This window comes from Betta splendens, chromosome 8, assembly GCF_900634795.4.
Source record: "Betta splendens chromosome 8, fBetSpl5.4, whole genome shotgun sequence".
NCBI classification, from domain to species: domain Eukaryota; kingdom Metazoa; phylum Chordata; class Actinopteri; order Anabantiformes; family Osphronemidae; genus Betta; species Betta splendens.
Window position 1 is genome coordinate 2,465,707 of NC_040888.2, and position 20,233 is coordinate 2,485,939.

Sequence of the window (20,233 nt, forward strand, 5' to 3'; positions counted from 1 at the left end):
GCACTTAATGACTAATAGCGTGATGCAATTCAACTTGAAAAGACTTTGAAAGCTATATATATATATTTACATTATATAACATAAAACCAGCAGAGAAACTGAGTGAAAGTGAAGTTTAGAAAACGAAGTTCTGGTTCTAGAGGACAGTAACGTAAATCAATACAGTAAGTCAAACATTTGAACCTTTGGTTTTACATGAGGGATTCACACTAGGAGCAGGTGGTTTGTTCAAGCTTTCAGTCTACGGCACAAACCTGAGGAGGAAACATCAGAAAAAAAGCAACACCCACTTACATTTTGTAACTTGAATCCTAAAACTGTGTCAAGTGGTGTGACCTCTTCCTCCAACAGCTCAGACTGTTTATTAACAACACATTCATTGTCACAGATCACTGTGCAAGATATGGAAAATACAGTATCTTGATGATGAACTGGGAGAAAAGGACGGAGCACTGAGCACTGAGCCCTGCGGAACCCCACACAAGAAAGGACACACCATCACAAAGGTTGGGACAGAAGAGAATCAGCCAGGTAAAATCTGAACCGTTCCTGATGACCAGGATGTCAATTAAGAGAGAGAGAGAGAAAGAGAGAGAGAGAGAGAGAGAGAGAGAGAGAGAGAGAGAGAGAGAGAGAGAGAGAGAGAGAGAGACGAGAGAGGAGAGAGAAGAGAGAGGGAGAGAGAGAGGAGGAGCGAGAGAGAGAGAAAGAGAGAGAGAGAGAGAGAGAGAGAGAGAGAGAGAGAGAGAGAGAGAGAGAGAGAGAGAGCTGAAGAGATTAAATCATTAAATTTGTATGCCAGAAATATAGCACAACTGGACTGTGAGCCAAGGTCAGAGGTCACAACCATTTCGTTGCAGAAAGGTGATAATAAATGACAGCATTAAGTACAGGTCACCAACTGTTCTGTGGGACAGCTGCTCAAACAATAGCTGCATTAGACTCCAGACAGGGAGACAATAATAGCACAGTCATCTGCTTCACCTGGTAAGAAACCTTCCCCTGCCTGTCCCTGCTTTCCTCCACATTCTGCAGAACGCCGCTGCAGCACCAGGCTCACATTCCATCTCCCTATAGCAAATTTAATGAGCAAACTGCAGTGTGTGTGTGTGTGTGTGTGTGTGTGTGTGTGTGTGTGTGTGTGTGTGTAAGCATCACAACTTTGTGCGACTGTCTTCCTCCTCCAACCCAGCATCATTACCTGGCTGCTGGTCCCCACTCTTGCAGTCGTGATGTTCAGGGTTGGGGTGTAACCATGACAGAGACGGCCCAAATTAAAAAGAATGAATGTGTATGGGATTGCTTGTACGTTTACAGCGTTGTAATAAGTCAAACAAAAAAACTTTGCACTAGTAATATCCTCAAACCTAGGTCCATAAATATCGTGCCCTAATTTGTCCTCGGGCTTAGGAACATTATGACTAACTGATCTTCCTGTTCAAACACACATTTCATTCTAATCTCTGCAGGGTGTTAAGATGAAAAGATCAATTTATGTGCAAATAGACAAAGTAGATCATGTCAGACTAATTGACACCGCAGACCACAGGGAGGATCCTCATTACACTAATGGACAACAGTCATTATAATATTTGGGATATAATCACTCTTCAATTAATTGCTGCTTTCACAGTAGACACAAACCCCATAGGTGACCCTGTGTCCGCTCTATTCACTGATGTAGAAGTAGAAGGAAAAGAAAAGCATGCATCAATAAGGAGTTCAAACGGTTTACTGTAGGTTACGTACAGTGAGGGGAGAATAATCAGAGCGAACGTGCCACCGATGGGTACGTGCAGCCGTAGAAGAGACTCTGTACTACAAAGGCACCGAGCAAAATACAAGCTGTCCTCAAATGCTGCTTTGGGAGCCAGGGAAGCAGCAGCCTGCCTCCGTTTACTTTCTATAACCTGTGAGCACATTTAAAGCTGGCAGCATCCTGTCACAGCGCTCAGCTGAGCCCTTTCTGTCTGGGTCATTCTCCAGAGGCAAGTAGTGCTTTGTCCACAAACATGTAAATGCACTTAGCTGTTGTTGGAGTCCGGCCTAAGGCCCCGTGTGCGTTCTGAGCAGCAGCATCTACTGTACTGTAGCTCTATAGAGAGGCCACAGGTCCCCAGGAGTCCACCACCACATCAGTCCCATTATAGGGAGAGCTAATGTTTGGTCCTCTGTGTCACCTCTACCCAGAGTTCAATGAGAGTGTTAACTAGAATTACTCAAATCTCCACTCTGGCACCGTTTAGGACAACAGGTATAATCCAGCAGCATTTAATCTGCCGCACAGCCACAAAAACATCAACGCATCAGCTCCAAGACATCTGCCATTAAGTTCAAATGATGCTCAAATCCCGAATCTCTCAGAACTTACTTGGGTTCAGTGGGAACGGAGCAGGAGCTGTTTTACTCAGATCACCCCCAATGCTGGTGCATAATCTGTGTGCTCCCTGCTAGAGGGAGTCACTGCTGGGATTTTAGACGTGTTAAATGTTTTAGAGCATCTGCTGTGACAGCTGCTGAGGATTTTGAATGTATTAAATATTCAACTATAAGGTGCTTTGTTATACAGATGAAACTAATAAAGTAGGTCTAACTGGTGAGAAAGGTCTTCAGTATGATGAAATATTTAGAATACATTCTATAAATATCTAAATGAAAACACTATAGGATGTATTACAAGAGCACAGTTTGTAGATTAAGATTAAATTGTCCTTGACGTTCTAATATCTGAACACCAAATATGTGTTGAATCCTGCAGGGATTATTTGCCATAAAACTGTGGCAAATAATCCGGTGTCTGATATTGGCAGAGCAGTGGTTTTCCATAATCCCAGGACATTGGCTTCACCCGGGTCAGTGTGGGGGGGCAGGTTCTAATCCAAGGTCAGTTTATCATCCACCAGTGTCCGAGACCATGATTACGAGACATAATGTTCACTTTTAGGGCAGCGAAGATTAAAACCGCTGGAATTGTGCCGTCGCGTTGCACTGATCACTTTTCACAAGGGCTCTGAGCCGCTACATCACCGGCAGCGACTGTGTGCAGGGATGTTGGTTCCATTTATCGCAAAGCTGATAAATAAAAAATAGAAACAAATCTTCCTCGAGATCTTCTGTCTGAGTCAAACCCCAAAGGAGCGACTGACGAAAGATCAAAGGACTGTTACCGGAAAAAAATTAAAAAGCAGACAGGAAAAAGCAGGAAGGCAAAACAAACAGAAAGCTTCTGTATATTATATGCAGAGACAACTGTAGAAGCTCATACGACACTAAAGAGAGACTCAACAAGAGTCCTGCTGCCTTTTAAGTAATTCCTACAATATTCTGGCTGTTTTGTGTTTGGCTTCGTAATAAATATTAATAGACAAATAACACTCGCGGCCAAGATGTACAATGATTATTTCCAATTCAAAGCGAGCGCAAGGTGTCAGCTTCCATCTCTTCATAATAATCCTTCTTTCTCTTCTTAAATGCATTTCAAGCAGCATCTGCTGTTAATGAGAATTGCTTTTAGCTCAGCTTTGGTGGGTTTAATACACAGCGTTAACAGGATCGCACCCCGCTAACCCGCACCCCAGTCTTTATTCAACGCTAAATTGCTTCGCAGCCGATCCAATTTTTCCGCCAAAATCACATTTATGAACAAACATGAGCAGCAGCGCTACACGGGTAAGATGACACCACCGAGCTCCGTGCTTAGCGTTTGATAGGAGACGAGGAAGAAACACACGCAAACCGAGCCCTTCGCTAATTTTCCAAACCAATTACTAGCGTGATACAGCTTCTATCACCAATGCACCGTTTACAGGCATCTCACAATGACACGAGACAAAAATATCCCGTGTGTCGTAGTGCTTATTTGTTAGACCTCAAGCACTGAGTTCATATCATGATGAGGTTTTTCTCCCAAAAGCAAATGCAATTATTTTTCCACAATAGCAGACCTTTGGGCCCGGTCCATGGGCTGTGTGGGTCCGGTGCTCAACGCCGGCCCCATCCTCCTGTCAGCCTCTCAATGCAAACACACAAGAGGAACGAGCATCTCACATTTAGACAAATTACAGCAGAGCTCTGGGTAACACACATATAAAACAACTGTTAATGAACACTTCATTGGCCCTTCATCAATTCCCATCTAATATAAAGTCCTGTTCCGTTATGCTGCTCGCTCTCTCTCCCGCTCTCTCTCCAAATAACAAATGGGCGCTGAACTTTAACAAATTAATACAGCCCGCAGATGAAAGAGCGTTGCTACATAATGAATCAAACTGCCACCCACAATGCACCCTCGTAAACACGTGCGCACGAACAGGGGAATATTTTAGGAAGGCGCGCACAAAAAGGGCAGTGGGGCGTCGTGGGGAGAGCGCCAACATGGCGGCGGCGGCGACTCAGGCTGTGCAACGGGCACGTCTTTGTTGCCCAGTGAATCCATTGTGTCTGCTGATAATGTAAGAAGTTTGGTGTGAAAAGTAACAGGGACCACAGAGTCGGAGGTGACACACAGCCATTCAATAAAACAATGATCAGTGTGTGTTTGGTGCCAGTGGCTCTTCGTGGATCAGTCAGTGTGTGTGGGCAGCACAGCCTTCCTCACCATACGTACTGTATATAATCCACCGAGTTGGTCATTATCATGCATAAAGCTAAATTTCCAACTTCTGAATGATGTTGCTTAAGTAAATCTGAAACTGACTTCCTTCCCATGTCTCCAAATGTCACTTCATCTACAATCTATTCAGCCGCAGAATCATTGTTCTTGTGTGACAAAAGACTCTGATGCAATATTTTTCTCAAGGCTCTCTCAATGGAGAGGGTGGCGCTGACAGCTTTCATCTGTACGTCTCTGGGAGGCTCACTTCTCCTGACGTAGAGCGGGAGACGCCGGTGTGTGGCTCTGGTTTGTGGCGGAGAACATCAAATATGCACAAATGGGGAAAAGAAAAAAACGTTACTGACAACACGCTGTCTCATTTACACTTTGATCAGGAGCAAACAGCAGCCTGGCGCCTCGTGCACATGCTATAGCACAATATGTGGAAAGACACACACACACACACACACACACACACACACACACACACACACACACACACACACACACACACACACACACACACACACACACACACACACACACACACACACAGCGTGTAAAATCAATCACTACGGCTTTTCACACAGCACAGTTGCTGTTTTCCATCAGATCGTAAACACAGTGTGCGTTCGTTCAGTGAAAGGCCTGAAAAGACGTCCCAATTTCAAGATGATGTGGTCCACTTTTAATTATTACTCACAGTCACACAGTAGATAGTGAGTAAATTTGAATAACATGGAAAAACTGAAATGTCAAAAGTGTGACAAAAAGCTGTTAAAAGCATCCAGTATATGATTTTATCAGGTTTAATAAAATAATAATGATGAATTGTTTATTATTAGATATTTTGTGATTTTACATCACCTGTGTCGTGAGGTGCATTATATTTAAAGGAGGATGTTGCCCTGTTCATTTTAAATGTGATGGCCAAGTCATTAGAACTAATACAATGGAACCTCAAGAATAAACCAATTATCTTCCTCCTGACAGTGTTACGCTCTGCTGAGAACTCAGGAACCTGCTACTACACCTACTTCATGCGTGTCTGCTTGATGTAGGTGTAGTAGCAGGTTCCTGAGTTCACAGCAGAGTGAGCTCAGTGCCTCAGTGTGAACCTGAGCCAACAGCCAAACTCAACCCTCAGCTCAGCTTTAAGTCTTTATCCGTTCGATCTCACTCTCTCTCATTCTCATTCCTGCAGCACAGCTTTTCTTTTAATAACATGCTCTTTCTCTCTGTCTCATGTTTCCCCTGATTGTTTCCATGTTACAGCACGTATGACTCACCCCTAATGACACCTGCAATGTATAGACATAAAGCAGCGTATTGTATCTGGACCAATTACACGGTAGGTGCAGGAGACGGAGTTTTCCTATTAAAGGGCTGGATGGAGCTATTTCCCCCACATGGCTGGCCATGGTATTGATTAGTGGAACAGCACACCTGAGGGAGGCACAACACAGTGTGTGAGAAAACATGAAAGGGCCGGCAAGTCGATATAAACAGCTTCTTACTCAGTGTTTACTGCACAACATTATGGAAAGATTTGAAGTGTGGGATCACTGGTGAATAACATGAGCTTAGAGCAGCTCACATTGTGATGTTGGAGTCCATAGGAAATCGGTGGAGTAATGAAAATGGGGGGATAAAACTGGGCTGAGCAATTAACTAAGCAAAGAAATAATAAAGCGTAGACGGTGAAGTTTGGGCTCGTGGGAGTCACATACTGTAATAGCCTCGAAATAAAAGAGAACATGAGGGAGCAGAACACATGACAGAATGAATGGCAGCGGAATTAGTTACGGTTCCAGTGTCTCTGGTTTTACTGGTTTCACTGCATCCTCTCAACCATGACCTCGGTGTGTAATTGATTGAATTATTGTGCAGCGCAGAGGTAAAAACCCATACATTACTTTTGCGTTGCGTCTCAGAGCTCCACCCTCCGGTCCAGAGACACAGCGTGGACGTCAGGCAGAACCAGAGGCTCCAGAGAGGCCAAAACAAATAAAGGAACAAATTGGAGCAGGGCCTGGTTTTTAGCAAACAAGACAAAAAACAAGACTATATGCATCAACCCCACAACCCTTACAATAAACCATCCAAATACAAATGCATTGTGTGTGTTTGTATAAAATCTCAATAAAGGCTTTCATGCTACGAGCCCAGATGAGGTCGCATCATAAAGGCTGAGAGCGTCTTACTGAGCGCTTCTTCACAACAAAACACGGCACCGGCAGCGCCAACCGTAATTGATTCAAACAGAAGTAGACGAGAGTGCTGCAGAAAGCCTAACAAACAGTTATGAAAGGGATATTTTTACACCCGACAGCGGACCGTGATCTGCACAGGTTCATATGTGGCGCGTGATTATCAAACATGGCAGGTAAACAAAAAGCCCAACAGACCCAAGCAGGAGATGCCTGAGAAACAAACGCTGACGCGTGTTAAGGTGCAGTCGAATCGCTCAGCGTCAGCCAACACCTCACAGGCCCCGGAAAATCTATTCAGGCTGAAATTATGTTTCAGTGGTGCAGCCCCGGGGAGCATGACAATGAAATCCTGCACATATCCAATACTCACCTAAGGCGAGAGACTGTAATGAATTTTTATTGCTGTACCCGGATACTGAACTGAGCGGAGATACGGGCAGTTGCAAACTTAATGGATATTCTCCAAATGGGCCATAGAGGTGAGACAGGGACAGTCTATCTGATGATCACAGGATGAAAGGCTGATTAAAGCGCAGGTGCAACTAGTCTGACGTTAGATGATGTAACTTTTCAAACTCTTAACTGATCACTAGAAGTTCACTCAGTGCTATGGCACTAATTGAGTTGCATTTTAACTCTATAAAGTCATTTCCTGTAATTCTAATGAGTCCAAGAAAGAAAATCCCCACCATCACTTTCCTTAGTAACTCCAGGAGGCGACTGCTGAATAATCCTGTCTCAGTTGTAAATCTTTGAAGCACAATCAGGAAGGTGATCTGAGGTCAAACACAAAGAATCACATGTGTTCTTGGTGATTCCTGATTGTTACTGACACACTGGTCTGTCTGACCACATAAAGGAAACGGTTAATGCTAAATACGGACTCCACAGGAGGCTCAGAACCTGAAAACCTGATCTGAGATACAATTATTATTTTAATGGCGTGTCAACAGAGTTTACAGAGGCTGTGAACTAATCAATCAGCTCTGCAAATGGAGTGTCGTCAGTGGAGAGCGAGGCCGATGTACAGTAACGTTTATTACTGCTTATGCACATAAATAAATGTGAGAAAGGTATTTCCAAACTTTAAGAGGCAGGATTTAACAAGGCTGAGTTCTCTTCACAGCCTCCTGCAATATTTACAACGTTCACACATTTGCAAGCCAGAAATCATAAAACACTTCTTGTCTTTATGTATATTAATGAGATGCATTCTAAGAGTTTAGCCAACAGTCATTTTCTCCTCACACTACGAGATGTAACACTGCTACTACCCTTTAGCCCGTAGAGACAGAAACAACAACAGATGCTCCGCTCTGCAGGATGCCTTGTTTAATCATAGGACACGGGTCTCGTCATAGCAATACGCAGAAGCACGTCTGCATATGGCGACTGTCACACCCACACTCAGAGCCGTGTGTCAGGAGGAAAATTACAGCATACAGCAAATAAATATTTACTGCCCGCTTAGATGACAACCATGGGATAAACAGCACAGTAGTAAGACTGTATGAAGCAATGAGCAAGTAACATGGCCCGGCCTCTACCTTAACCAGCTCAGCTGCTTGTAAAGAGCAATACAGTAGAGAACATATCCCCAGTTCACCAATTCAAGTAGAGCATCGAACATCCAAAGTACTATAAGGAAGAAGAGACGGCATCACCTGAAGGACGACAACGTGGGTCAAAGTCACTGCTCAATATGAAAGACCAGGTCTCTACTAGCAGATATTCAATCTAATTCAGTCACTGAAGAGCATCTAAACCTGTCAGTCATCACAGAAACTGTCTGGGATGGGATTTCTGCCAGCAGGTGAGTGTTTCACAGGAGTGAATGTGTGAAACATGACTGTGTCAACAAATCCACATCGAAAGGTCACATCAATGCTCCACCACAGAATTTGGCCATGTCCCTTCAATTCATTGCATTGTCTGTCTTGAAGTGCTAATGATTCACAGAACAAAAGTCTGGGGCCGTGTTTCAGCACAGAGAGGACGCGGCGATGCCAAAGCAAGTGGCACAAATTGGCTCCTGCAATCGGGCTTTCATCCACACAGGATTGTGTGTCTTCACGCAACAAGTATGTAATAGGCTTAACAGATCACAGCTGAAAGATCCGTGGACTAGAGCATAAGCCAGTCTTGAAGGCAATTACATTCACAATGCCTTCACACCAGTGGGCAGGAGTACGGACAGAGGATGAGCCAGCGGAGGGAGCGATCATAAAAGCCTTCATCGTCTGTCACACATTCCCTGTGTCGACTGTAATCCGCGTGTGACTGCGGCGAAGGGCGTTCATTTCAATACACAAACATGGAACGTGAAGGCAGCAAACAAGGCTGACGCGCCGGCTTTAAGTCGTTCTGGGTCTGAAGTGATGAGTTCCCCTCTGGAACGCACAACAGGCACATCGACATGGTCCACGTGTCATCGCTGCTTCCTGTCAGGACATTGTTTCAACCACAGTCAAAAACATTTTGTGCTTCTTCATCTGCACCTCGTAAAACTTTACTGACATTGTAAATACAACAGGTGCCTTAATGAGTTTACAGGTAAACATGCCCAGGAGCTCAGGTCCACACTTACCAATTTCTCTGAGTCCAGTCTTTTCCAAATCCAACTAGCTGCCAAGCTTTTATCTTAATATCCAATAGTAGTGCAATAGGCTTTAATAACATTAGAATAAGTGTAAAGGTGTTAACGTTTCTTGAGCTACAGAGACTTAGTGGCAGCGTTGGAATAATTACTCATTCGGGCATTACTGGCTTTAATATGGTGCATGCACGACCCAAACAACCATGGATTCACTCACGTGCATCCAGTCTCACAGAACAGAGGCTCCTCTTTATGGTGAGAAGAGTCTATTTAAGTGAAAGCGCACACAGGCAGGTACGTGTAAGTCAGACTTGGCTGCAGACTCGGGCTGAGCGGTTCACTGCCAGCCTGCACCCAGGGATCGTTTACGGGCCTGGCTAACGGTAACTACCCCATAATGCTGGAGTGAAACGGGACGCGAGAGCAGCAGATAACGGTGCCAACAACATTTTACTGGCTTCATATCATCTGCTCTTGTTCCTAACAGGATCTGTAGCAGAAGACGCTAAACTGACTGAGCAAAACTGACTTGCTCTAGCGCATTATCCTGCACTTTAACCTGCTGTATAACATCATAAATTTATATATATATACTCTACTGTATATACCATAATAGTCTAAAAAGCATCTAGACTCAGGTATTGATAAAGTTAAACTATAGCTAAAAGATTACCCTGACAAAACAGCAACTTAAGCTAGCGTTAACGACGGCTAACAGGCTAATGGGATGTGCTAATTTAAAATATGAGGATAAACTGTAAACCTTTTCTGTTCATATAGTTTGACTGTAACTGCTGTAACAGGCAGATTTGGACAACGACGTTACAATCATCTTACGAGTTAAAATGAGACAAAAGCGTTAACGTAGCTGAAGTTACAGATAAATGAACTGACATTTTAGTTTATTATAAAATCTCTGCGGCCGCTTTAATGTCACTTACCACTGTTTCGACGACTCCAAAACTCCATTTCATATCCAGTGACTCAAAAGCACCTTTACCTTTAATTATGAATTGAATCTATCTGTGGATTGGTTGCTTAAGACGGCAATGACATTTATTGTCAAATCTATTAGTTATCTAATAATACTCGCATCGGTATAGTTTATTTATAGAAGTTGTAACATAGTAGTATCACGGTCAAGGATTACTTCGGCAAATATTAATTTAAAAGGTCTTGTTTCTGTCTAAACAAGAAAATAAAATACATTTTACAACGTCTACACACTCATTTACTGACCTACTGTACTGTACTGTAGCTCAGCTCTGGGCCCATTTAGAGCGAGAGGCCCTGGAAAATATCAACTGACCTTTAGGTCACTGAGGCAAGAAAACACCACATAAACCCGAGCCTGTTGTAGGGAAACTAATGAAAATGACAAAAAAAACAAACAACAAAAAAGCCTGGAGTTTACTGCGAATGAGGGCACTGCTCAGTAATAGTCCTAAATCAAAGCTAGACCCGTGAGCTTGTTGCAGAGAAAATCAATGTTAAAAGATGTAAGATGGTGTGAAGCATCCAAGATAAATAGACATGACTGTATCTGCTCAGTTGTGGAAATATTAATCAGACTAAGCAGCGCATAGAGTCAGAAAAGATTTTCAGCCCAGCAGATATGAGACAAGCCCACAACTCAGCTGGAGACTTGGAACTGTTAGTGTATTTGAGGTTGCACATATTACAGTAAACAAGGCTTCACTTCAAGCTGAGCAGTTGAACACAAACAATCGGGCATGAAGTTTCTCTTCTAGTGTGACCGGCCTCCTAAAAATAATTTAGTGCGCACTAATCCGGAGCTCTCCTTTTCAATTAGCGGGAAGGTCAGGATTGTCAGAAAGAAGCAAATGAAACATGGGTTTAGGTTTTAATGAGGACCCGTGCTACGGAGAGACTCTACATCCTTGTGATGGAAAAAAAATCTTACTGTGATCAGTTGGACACCAGCAATTTGCCAGTTAGAAAGTAGTTGGTTCTGATGAGTAGAGACTGTTTCAGCAGCTTATTGTTTATACGGTTTAATATATTTACACTTATCTACAGTACTAAGATTTATGAAAAAGAAGGATAATTTACATTATTATTGTAAAACAACACTTTAGCTGTAATCTAATTAGGTCATGGATGTGGCTAGAAGGAGTTCATTCACATAAAACCAGCTCTTGTGTTCAGATAAACTAAACCGGCAGATCGATCACGATGTGACACATTTAACCCATCGTTAACTGGATATTGAACCTTTAATTATGAGCCTGTCGAGGGCAGCAGAATAATTCAAGCCCAAATCACATAACTACCCAAGAAGAAGAAGTTTTAATAGTGAATTAGGTGGATTAGCACAAAGAGTCGCTGCTATTTATGTGGACAATGTGTGTCTTGGGAGGTCATTAGCTCAAGCTCAGTAATGCAGTAGATAAGCTCCTAGAAAAGGGAGTGCACTTCCTCTTTTTAACAACCCTGACGTGCCAGCAGGAAACGAGGCTCCTGTTCAACCGGCGTTTCGCTAAAACTCAATCCTTTGACTCTGACTTTGAACTGTGTTGGGATGAATAGCAACAAGACACAAGTTTGCAAAAATAATACCAGAGAAATTCAATTAAGCTTTAGCTGGAAGCATCTGATAAGTTTATGGAAATTAAAGTTTTATGTAAATCAGTTGTCTGCCTGGGTCTGTGCCAGATCACAAGGGGCTGCACTATATTGCATTCAAATTAGCTGCCTCAGAAAACTCAGCAGCTATGCCTAACAAGCCAGAGAACAACATTACATGGAATCTGGAGTGTTCAGCATATTTTAATGGATATTTTATTTTATCAGCCAACCACACTTCACCTATTGGGAAAAAAATTACTATCTTTTTACTCCATCTAAATATTACTTCAGTACAGCACCAGTGATGCATTCGCCATCGGAAAACTGAGGAAAGACACATTTTGGAGGATACATCAATATTTATGATGAAGTCTTTATTTATTAATCCCCCTTTGGATTCTTCAGCATACCAGAATAAATGTGAGTTTACTGCAGAGTAGCCCCAGTCAAAGAGCACACTGACATCTTGTGGACAGTTCAAGTAAAACCCTTCAGGGATTAAACCTGGATGCTTTAAACACCGACGCAGTGTAATCAGTTGTTAGCTCTCGTCTCCTATTTGGATGTGTTTATCCAGATATTGTGCAAAGTATAATAATGGTAATGTCATTTTACATAGGCATCTTACTTCAAAGCCGAAGTTAGACATGTGCAAATGCTGCACTGTACATTAGTAACATACGGTGTCATTTATCAAGACAAAAATGTGCTACTTCAAGTACAAGGAAAGAACAGAATAAACATTTGTGCAACTACAGTATGTTCTTCTCTTCAAATGTCAGATAAGTTCATACTGTCTTGTTTAGTTGCTGCTGTGCACGTTCTGAACACATGCTACCTTGAGATGGAACTGGCATGTGATTGGCTAGAGGACGTAGTGGCAGCACTGAGCTGGGAGAAGCCGCTGTGACATGACTCCAGACTGGTCATGGATCCCCTAGAAATAAGACAAGTATGCTCAGACAAGGCCCAAACCAATCAAAACCACTGAATGCGCACAGGTCATGCACAGTATGACAAGTATGTTTACCAAACATAAAGTTTTCAAGAAATACCACCACAGATTTTTGATGAACCCACACAGGGCCACCGGTGCAGTCTGTTCAAACAGCTCCAGTGGTACAGAAATAACACACGGAAAACATGAGCAGAGAAGACAAAAGCTCAGGAGAATCAAAAAAACAGACCTGAAGTCATGGGATGACAGCACCTCGGTGTAGAACATGATCTTACACTTGTGGGAGGAGACCTGCAGAGACGCCAGCACATCGTCCACTCGAGGCATGCTGGAGACGGTGCAGGGTGGGGAGGTGTGGAAACGCCACTGGAGGATGTAGAAGCCGGGCCAGCGTGTAACGTGGGAGCCCTAATTAAACAGTAGAGGCCAGGAGGATCAGCTTGATACTGTGCTGACAACAGGCTCAAAAACGGCTGGTAGAGCCAGAATAAGCGTCTTCCTGCTCACCTGTACGCTCTCTCCCTCCCTGCAGGTGAGGGCTTTTTCCACCATGCTGTAGTCCTGGCCCAGCACCCAGCTCCTGTCTATCAGCTGTGGACTGACAGCACCCAGAGATGCAATGCCATGGGTTCCAAGAGCGTCCTTCCTACTGGGCTGAGGGGCCCTTTTGGAATGGTAGATGTTGAAGATCACATCTCCTTTACACACGTCAAAATCCCAAGTGATGACAGAGGAGGCCTCTGTGATCTCTATGAGCATCTGTAGGAAGGTGTAAGGAGACCACAAACACAGAACAGCAGACAGCAGGTCATTAATCACAGCTTTTTTTTGGTGCAAGCCTGCAATGAAGATTTGTACCAGATGGTGGCACCACATTCCACGACATAAAGACACAAGTCAGTAACATGAGTGACTGCACCTTTCCCACCTTCATGCAGTGTTAACACAATTAAAACATCCTTTTGAATAAATCTTTCTGCTGTTTAAATGCAGACCTCATACGGCGCTCCTTTGAAGACACTAGCGCTCTTATAGATGGAGTCAGTCAGCAGTCTGTTCTCCTCGCTCTCCAACTCCTCTGCTGTCCTATACAGACATTTGGGGACTATGCCTCCGTCAGGGATGTCACACTAGAGAAAGGGAATGAAGAAAGGGTTGGACTCAAGCAGAGCAACAACCAGCTGTAAACAATACGCCGCTCTGAATGTGTCCCACTGGGAAAAACTGTATGTTTTGGAATTTATATAAGGTATGGAATGGGAAAAACATTGGTGACAGGTTGAAAATACTGATTTCTAGAGCTGAACAGAGAAAAGCAGAGTCTAAATACTTCATCAGCACCAAAGCCTGTGACGCGCATTATTTCAAAGAGTCGATATACTGAAGAATAAATCTCACCATGCAGTTGCCTCCCAAGAACTCGGGGATGATCTCTCTGTCAATGTAATCCACCAAACCTCCCGGACCCTGGTAGTCGTTTCCAGCATACACAAGAAACTTCTTGCGAGTGTTTTCATCGATCAGCGGGCTGACCTGAAAACAACACATCAAGAGGCCTCTGACAACATGAAAGAACCAGCAAACTCACTTATCATGGGTCTAAACCTCCATGTGAGTATAAATTATTAATGTGTGAGAAGTAAACACAACTAGTCAATGATGTTTCTAAGCGCCTACTATGTCTATACTAATGTTATGAGCATCTAGTTACTGACTTATTACAATTTGCATGTCCTCATTTTTATTTATCTATGTGCTCACGGTCTCTAGACAACAACAGACACACTGTATGTACAATACTTATAGTCTCACCAGGGTCCAAAGCACTGGGAAAACTCTAGGGGCCCTGAGAATGAGGAGGCGCCCTAGAGTCTCAGGATAGTTGGCTTCTACCACCTCGATAATCCTCAGCAGAGCCTTTATGCCCGGCCTCCACAGGTGACGCATGTTAAGACCGTCCAGATCCACCAAACAAGTCCAGCAGCTGATGGACATGTTAACAGGCATAACGTGACTACATCCAGTTAGCAGGTAACTAATGGGAGAGATTAGTGGATGTTTTGTCACCTGATGGGTCGACCGAACACTCTGGTGTTCTCCTCACATCGCCTCAGGCCCTCCTCATTGACTGACAGCATCTGGGACACAGTCAATGAATTGTAAGTACAATTTAAGATGTATTGGATGAAAAAAATAGAAGAATAAATTAAAGAATCTGTCTCGTCTCACCTGTCGGACAAGCGCCTCCTCCCCCAAGGCTCGCACCAAACCCTTAGTGTCCATTTGACCCAAGCGCAAAACATACAGGGGGCGTCCCTCTAAACACGCAACCAACACAGACCACGCAAGACTTTAAATGCACAACAAGACAGAGTTCATACAAGCACATTACACCATGCTTGATAAGTATTAATGTGAACATTCAAACTCTAAAGTCTCAGTTGAGCCTCTAAAAGCAATGGCAGCAGGTGGTGCTTTGAGTTCAAACCAGTGGTCGTCAGTCAGTACCTCTGTCGTGGTGATGCCAGCCTCCCGTGTAATACTCCTGAAGCAGGTGTGGGCGCTCCCACGTGTCAAGCAGGAAATCCACCTGATGTTGCTTTCTCCAGGTTAGAGACTGGCACAACAGCTCCCTGGCTTTGTCCAAGTTAAAGTCTCTGGCCCTCAAGAAGCGCAGCACATGCTGATCCTTTGGAATCTGTGCAGGAGTCAAAACGTAACATTGCTTATTTATATTTATAGTAAATTTGGAAAGAGTTAAACCCAAGTGTAAATGTTAAAGCTTTGCAGAAATTTATATTCTGTCTATCTAGAAATAAGTCTAGATTTCTACAACTGCATTTGTGTATATATGACCTTTCCCTTGTGGGTTTCCTGGAGCCACTGGCGCAGTCGAATAAGACAGCTCTCCTGCAGAGGCGTGAAATCACCTAGGTAACGTCTGATGTAGTCAGCATCCAACTTGTCTGCAGGCCAGAACACACAGTATACGGTGTTAAGGTGTACCGCACAGTTTGCACAGTTAATACTACAGTGGACTTGATTGAAAATTAAAGTTGTATTTTCTTGCTCTTCCAAGTTTGGTACGGTGCGTTTTCATTTCAACATGTGATACAAAAGAAATAGTCCCAAGACGATCGAAAACACTCATCTGCCTCAGTGGTGTTGTCTTTTAAAATTTACTTTAAAACATGAAATCAACACTCATCATCTACAGAAAGCTCTTGATTCGACTGTAGCCGGTTATTTTTACACCAGAGGAAGCCTCTTGCAACCGTTCCACTGGCTGCAGTACACACTGACCGTCAGGGGAGCCAGTCAGCAGCTCTGAGTCTTTACTGTGCAGCCCATCCCTGGCACCGTTCACTGGGATGGCTCTGGCTGTAGATGGCGGCAGCTGACGCCTGGCACTGCTGGTGCCAGAGACAGCAGGAGGGGTCCAGCGAGGGATGTGAGTTACCCCTTCTTCCTCCAGCTCTCTGAGGTAGTACTCTATGATTTCTTTACCCTAAAACCAATAAAGGAGAACAGACTTTGGCTTAGTGTGACAGTCTAAGTCAAACAGTTATAAAAACAGCTTATTTAATGAGGCAACTGTAATTTAAGGAACATATATTTCACCTTTTTAATACTACTAGCATACTGTTTCATAGCGATCTTCTCAGCCGTGCTTTCAAAGCCAAAAAAGGACTTGATATCCAGACTAGCGGTTTGTTCGAAGCATGTCCAGTCTTCATTCTCTGGATGAACCTGTGGAATGGAAACAAGATGTGTGACACACAATATCTGCTTGGTTACATTACAAACCATCACTATACTAAACAACATTTACTCAGAGCACCTGAACGCCACGTCTGACGCACCGTGTAGTTGCAGCACTCGCGAACGAAGACTCTGTTGGAAAAGGTCTCATTGTGGACCTCGATGCGGAGCGTCCTCTCCCTGCGGTTCAGGGTGTTCTTCTGAATGAAGTACAGGTACTCCACCCCAGCCATCTACACGTGGACACGAGGACAACGCTCACTGCACATGCTGAAGGCACTGTTTACCGTCATTGTGCCTGGTTCAAAGCGTCAAGGTACCCGTTTGAGGAGTCGAGGGGCATCGATGTCGATCGTACAGCGCCTCTCCGTTATTACCACAGAGCCGTCCTCGTTGTGGGTCTCGCCGATCATCTCACTGTCCACAAACACTGGGATCAGGGGACACTTCGGGAACCTCCTCACATAAGCCTGAGGGAAAATAACGGATCCCATGTAAATGACAAATGCAACTAATAATGTTTGGCTATAAAAGCAAAGCCTGGTGAAGATTAAACAGAAGCCACGTGATGAGGTTCAGATACTTCTATTAGTTTTCAATAGAAATTTTAGAAGCAATGAATACTTTTCTTTTGCTGCCCACAGCGTACAATAATAAATCACTATTGGTTCACCAGGACTCACGAGTACAGTAAATATTGACACAGCTGAACAGGACATACACAAGAAGGGTTCAGTGTGTTTAACAAACGGCAGTGCAGCCTTTGTAAACAAGCACGGTCCAGCTGCTGCCTACGTTATGCCCAGAGGTAGCTAGAAGTCCAACCACAACTGAACATCCATTGATGAATTGACTTGTATGCAGAGACGCAGCCCACACTGATAATATTTAAAGGTTTTACCAGCTACACTGAGTTTTCTGGTTGCGAAACAGACAAAAGGATCGAGACTGCTGAATTTTGCACATTCCTCTCTTCAACCACACACAGTAACATGAGCAATGCAATCAATAGGAAGACGTTCCTGACTAAGCAAACTAATGAGAAAGATTTCCTTGGTAAAAAGGCAGCATTTACTGGTGTTGTATAACAAACACTGCAGCAATAACACGTTTCACTCATTGCAGACAGACTGAAATCCTCATCCTCTTTTGCTTTACAGTTATGAGCATGAGAGCATAACAGGAGCACAAACCATAACAACTTAATGCATGAAAACAACCGTGAGTGGCCCCACAAGTCTAAGGCAAAATAACAGTTAACTCCACTTTACGCTGTTATATTTGACATTAGCAACCCAATAAGAATCTAATGACTGGGCTGTGGAACATAAACAATCTTTTATGTCCTAAGGCAATATTGATTAAAAGCAATGGCACCAGTGTTAACCGTGTGCAGTGCAGGTACTGTAGGCTGGTGTACCCAGCAAAACACATTTGCAAAAGTGCATTTCTGCTACATACAGTAAATGACCTAGAAAGTCATAAAGTGGTGTCACGAAAAGGACAACAACAGTCAAACATCCGCTATTATGAAGAAGGACACTGCTGGAGGTAATAACAGTCTGCAGAAGCATCAGCTAAAGGACTAATGAGAAAGCTCTGAGATAAATGACAGGGGAGGAGGTGAAATCTATTCACTGGCTTCTTTATATGCGCTTCCTTGCTGCCTTTATACTCTCGAGGCCAGAAATCTTTTCATGGGAGCTATTTAGTCTTCATACTTTTCTCTTTCAAAAAGCTGGAAAGTCGGAATGTTAGACACGACATGGTCTGTGGGAAATTAGAGCCCGCGTGGGCGTTTGCCTGGACGTGCAGGAGACGAGTGTCACTGCAGGATCTCAGTCTTTAACCCGACACGACGCCGTTGCATAAGACTGTAGCTTAATAAGTAACTGCAGGGTTGAGAAAACAAAAAGCAAGAGCACAGTGCGAAATCCACTTTTATCTCAGTGCTGACCCACTTATTTTGCCTCTTCTAACTTAAGGCACTGAGTTGCATGTGAAAGGTAACAACGTAAGGAACTTTCCACGCAAGGAAAGTAAGTTTGCACATGTTTAGAATTTTAAAACTAAATATGGCTTCACTTTAATTATCTAAAGCTAAATCCATTTGTACTATAAACAGGTTACAGCAATAATTCTATTTCTAATTCTAATGATGTTTGGAGCATTAGGGAGTGGAGATGATAGACTTTTTTGCATTGTGATGACAATAATGCAAAGAAGGACAGTTAAATGTGTGCAGCTGCAGAAAGATGGTGAATAAAGTTTTGGGTGAAAAGTGCAGTTTATTGTACATTTTTAGACGTCTGTGTCGTAGCCAAAGTTCAAGGAGTGAAACACGTTGCTCCCAGTTCATTTATGCACCGTCTGCAGAGCGATAACGCTACTCACCGCCATTATCACCTCGAAGGGACGCTTGTAGACCCGGACCGGGGACTGGTACTCCTGCACCATGGCTCAGGCTCAGTCCGCGGCGCTCGGAACCAGAACCGCAGAAACAGCCGCACGGCAGCGGGACGGCGTCTTAAGCTGCAGGGGTCAATAAACATCACAAGATCCGTTCAGCCCAGTGTCACGGGTACAGGTGACGCTGCTGTGAACGTCTCCCGTGTCCGTAAAAACGTACACAACCACCGACGCCCGATGCAAAAAGTTTACTTTATTCCTTTCCTGAACCGCTAAGTTGCTCTGAATAAAAACAAACATGGCGGCGACGAAAACGCCGAAGATTCGTAACTTTGGGAAACAATGTCGGACTTTTTTTTAAATAGTATATTAATCGAAATCTTTTTATCCAGTTCGTCAGAGAAGCCTGTGTAGCTTTTAAATATATCCAGAATAAAACTGAACGCGTTTGTAAACGGGCTTCTGGGGGTTTTAAACCACGCCGGTTTCTTATCTTCCACAAAAAGCTCCTGATTAAAACTATGACTAAATAAATGCGAAGCGCATAAAGAGCACAACGATGACATTAACAGTAAAACACAGGAGAACTATAAGTGATGGGCTACTTTTTGAATCATAGTTGACAAGCTTTCACTAAACTACTGAAAGAAATTAAAAAAATGTTTCTTACAGTAAAAAACTTACAGTAGATGGACGTTAAACCCACAGCGTCCTGTCAGCCGGTGCAGCTGTAGCTCCTCCCCCTGTCACACAAACAGGAAGTGACGCAATCTGCTAAAACTCGCCACGTTTCTAATCAAAATGTTAAACATGTCATATTTGTGCATTAAAACTATTAAAACTATTTATCGTTTGCAGCGTAGTTTAACGTTCAGCCTCTCTCCCATATATATTCGTTATTATTTGTTAAGAGCCTTTTTTCAGATCTATATAATTTAAGGCAATTTATATAAATGCCAACATGAATTTATTATCACTTGGCGTATTGAGTGCAGTACCTATTTGTGTAGTAACTATTTCCTTTACTGTTCACCCTGCTGTGAATACTGACACGTTGCCGTGTTTGCTGTATCGTCTCATCTTTGCATCTCTGCTCCATTGCGTGAGCTCTT

The 20,233-nt window shown here is 43.4% G+C and overlaps 1 protein-coding gene and 1 long non-coding RNA gene across 4 annotated transcripts; both read right to left on the minus strand.

Annotated features, from left to right (window-relative positions):
• Nucleotides 1-3,689: 3,689 nt before the first annotated feature.
• Nucleotides 3,690-7,283, minus strand: LOC114860713 (uncharacterized). The gene is made up of 3 exons (XR_003786658.3): nucleotides 6,511-7,283; nucleotides 5,884-6,040; nucleotides 3,690-4,897 (listed from the first exon to the last, which is right to left on the minus strand). It is a non-coding gene; the product is annotated as an uncharacterized LOC114860713 (long non-coding RNA).
• Nucleotides 7,284-12,175: 4,892 nt separating this feature from the next.
• LOC114860784 (SEC14-like protein 1) lies at nucleotides 12,176-19,952 on the minus strand. 3 transcript variants are annotated; one of them, XM_029159654.3, is made up of 16 exons: nucleotides 19,806-19,952; nucleotides 19,107-19,244; nucleotides 17,033-17,182; nucleotides 16,814-16,945; nucleotides 16,572-16,700; nucleotides 16,254-16,458; nucleotides 15,807-15,916; nucleotides 15,459-15,648; nucleotides 15,180-15,268; nucleotides 15,018-15,088; nucleotides 14,763-14,934; nucleotides 14,349-14,483; nucleotides 13,946-14,080; nucleotides 13,458-13,709; nucleotides 13,180-13,358; nucleotides 12,176-12,929 (listed from the first exon to the last, which is right to left on the minus strand). In XM_029159654.3, exons 2-16 carry the CDS (start codon nucleotides 19,167-19,169, stop codon nucleotides 12,827-12,829), a joined length of 2,115 nt encoding a protein of 704 aa, XP_029015487.1. In that variant the 5' UTR covers nucleotides 19,170-19,244; nucleotides 19,806-19,952; the 3' UTR covers nucleotides 12,176-12,826. The 3 variants fall into 3 exon arrangements, with proteins under 3 accessions (XP_029015487.1, XP_029015488.1, XP_029015489.1); XM_029159655.3 differs by having other exon boundaries at nucleotides 19,792-19,856; XM_029159656.3 differs by lacking the exons at nucleotides 17,033-17,182; nucleotides 19,107-19,244; nucleotides 19,806-19,952 and having other exon boundaries at nucleotides 16,792-16,930.
• Nucleotides 19,953-20,233: the final 281 nt, after the last annotated feature.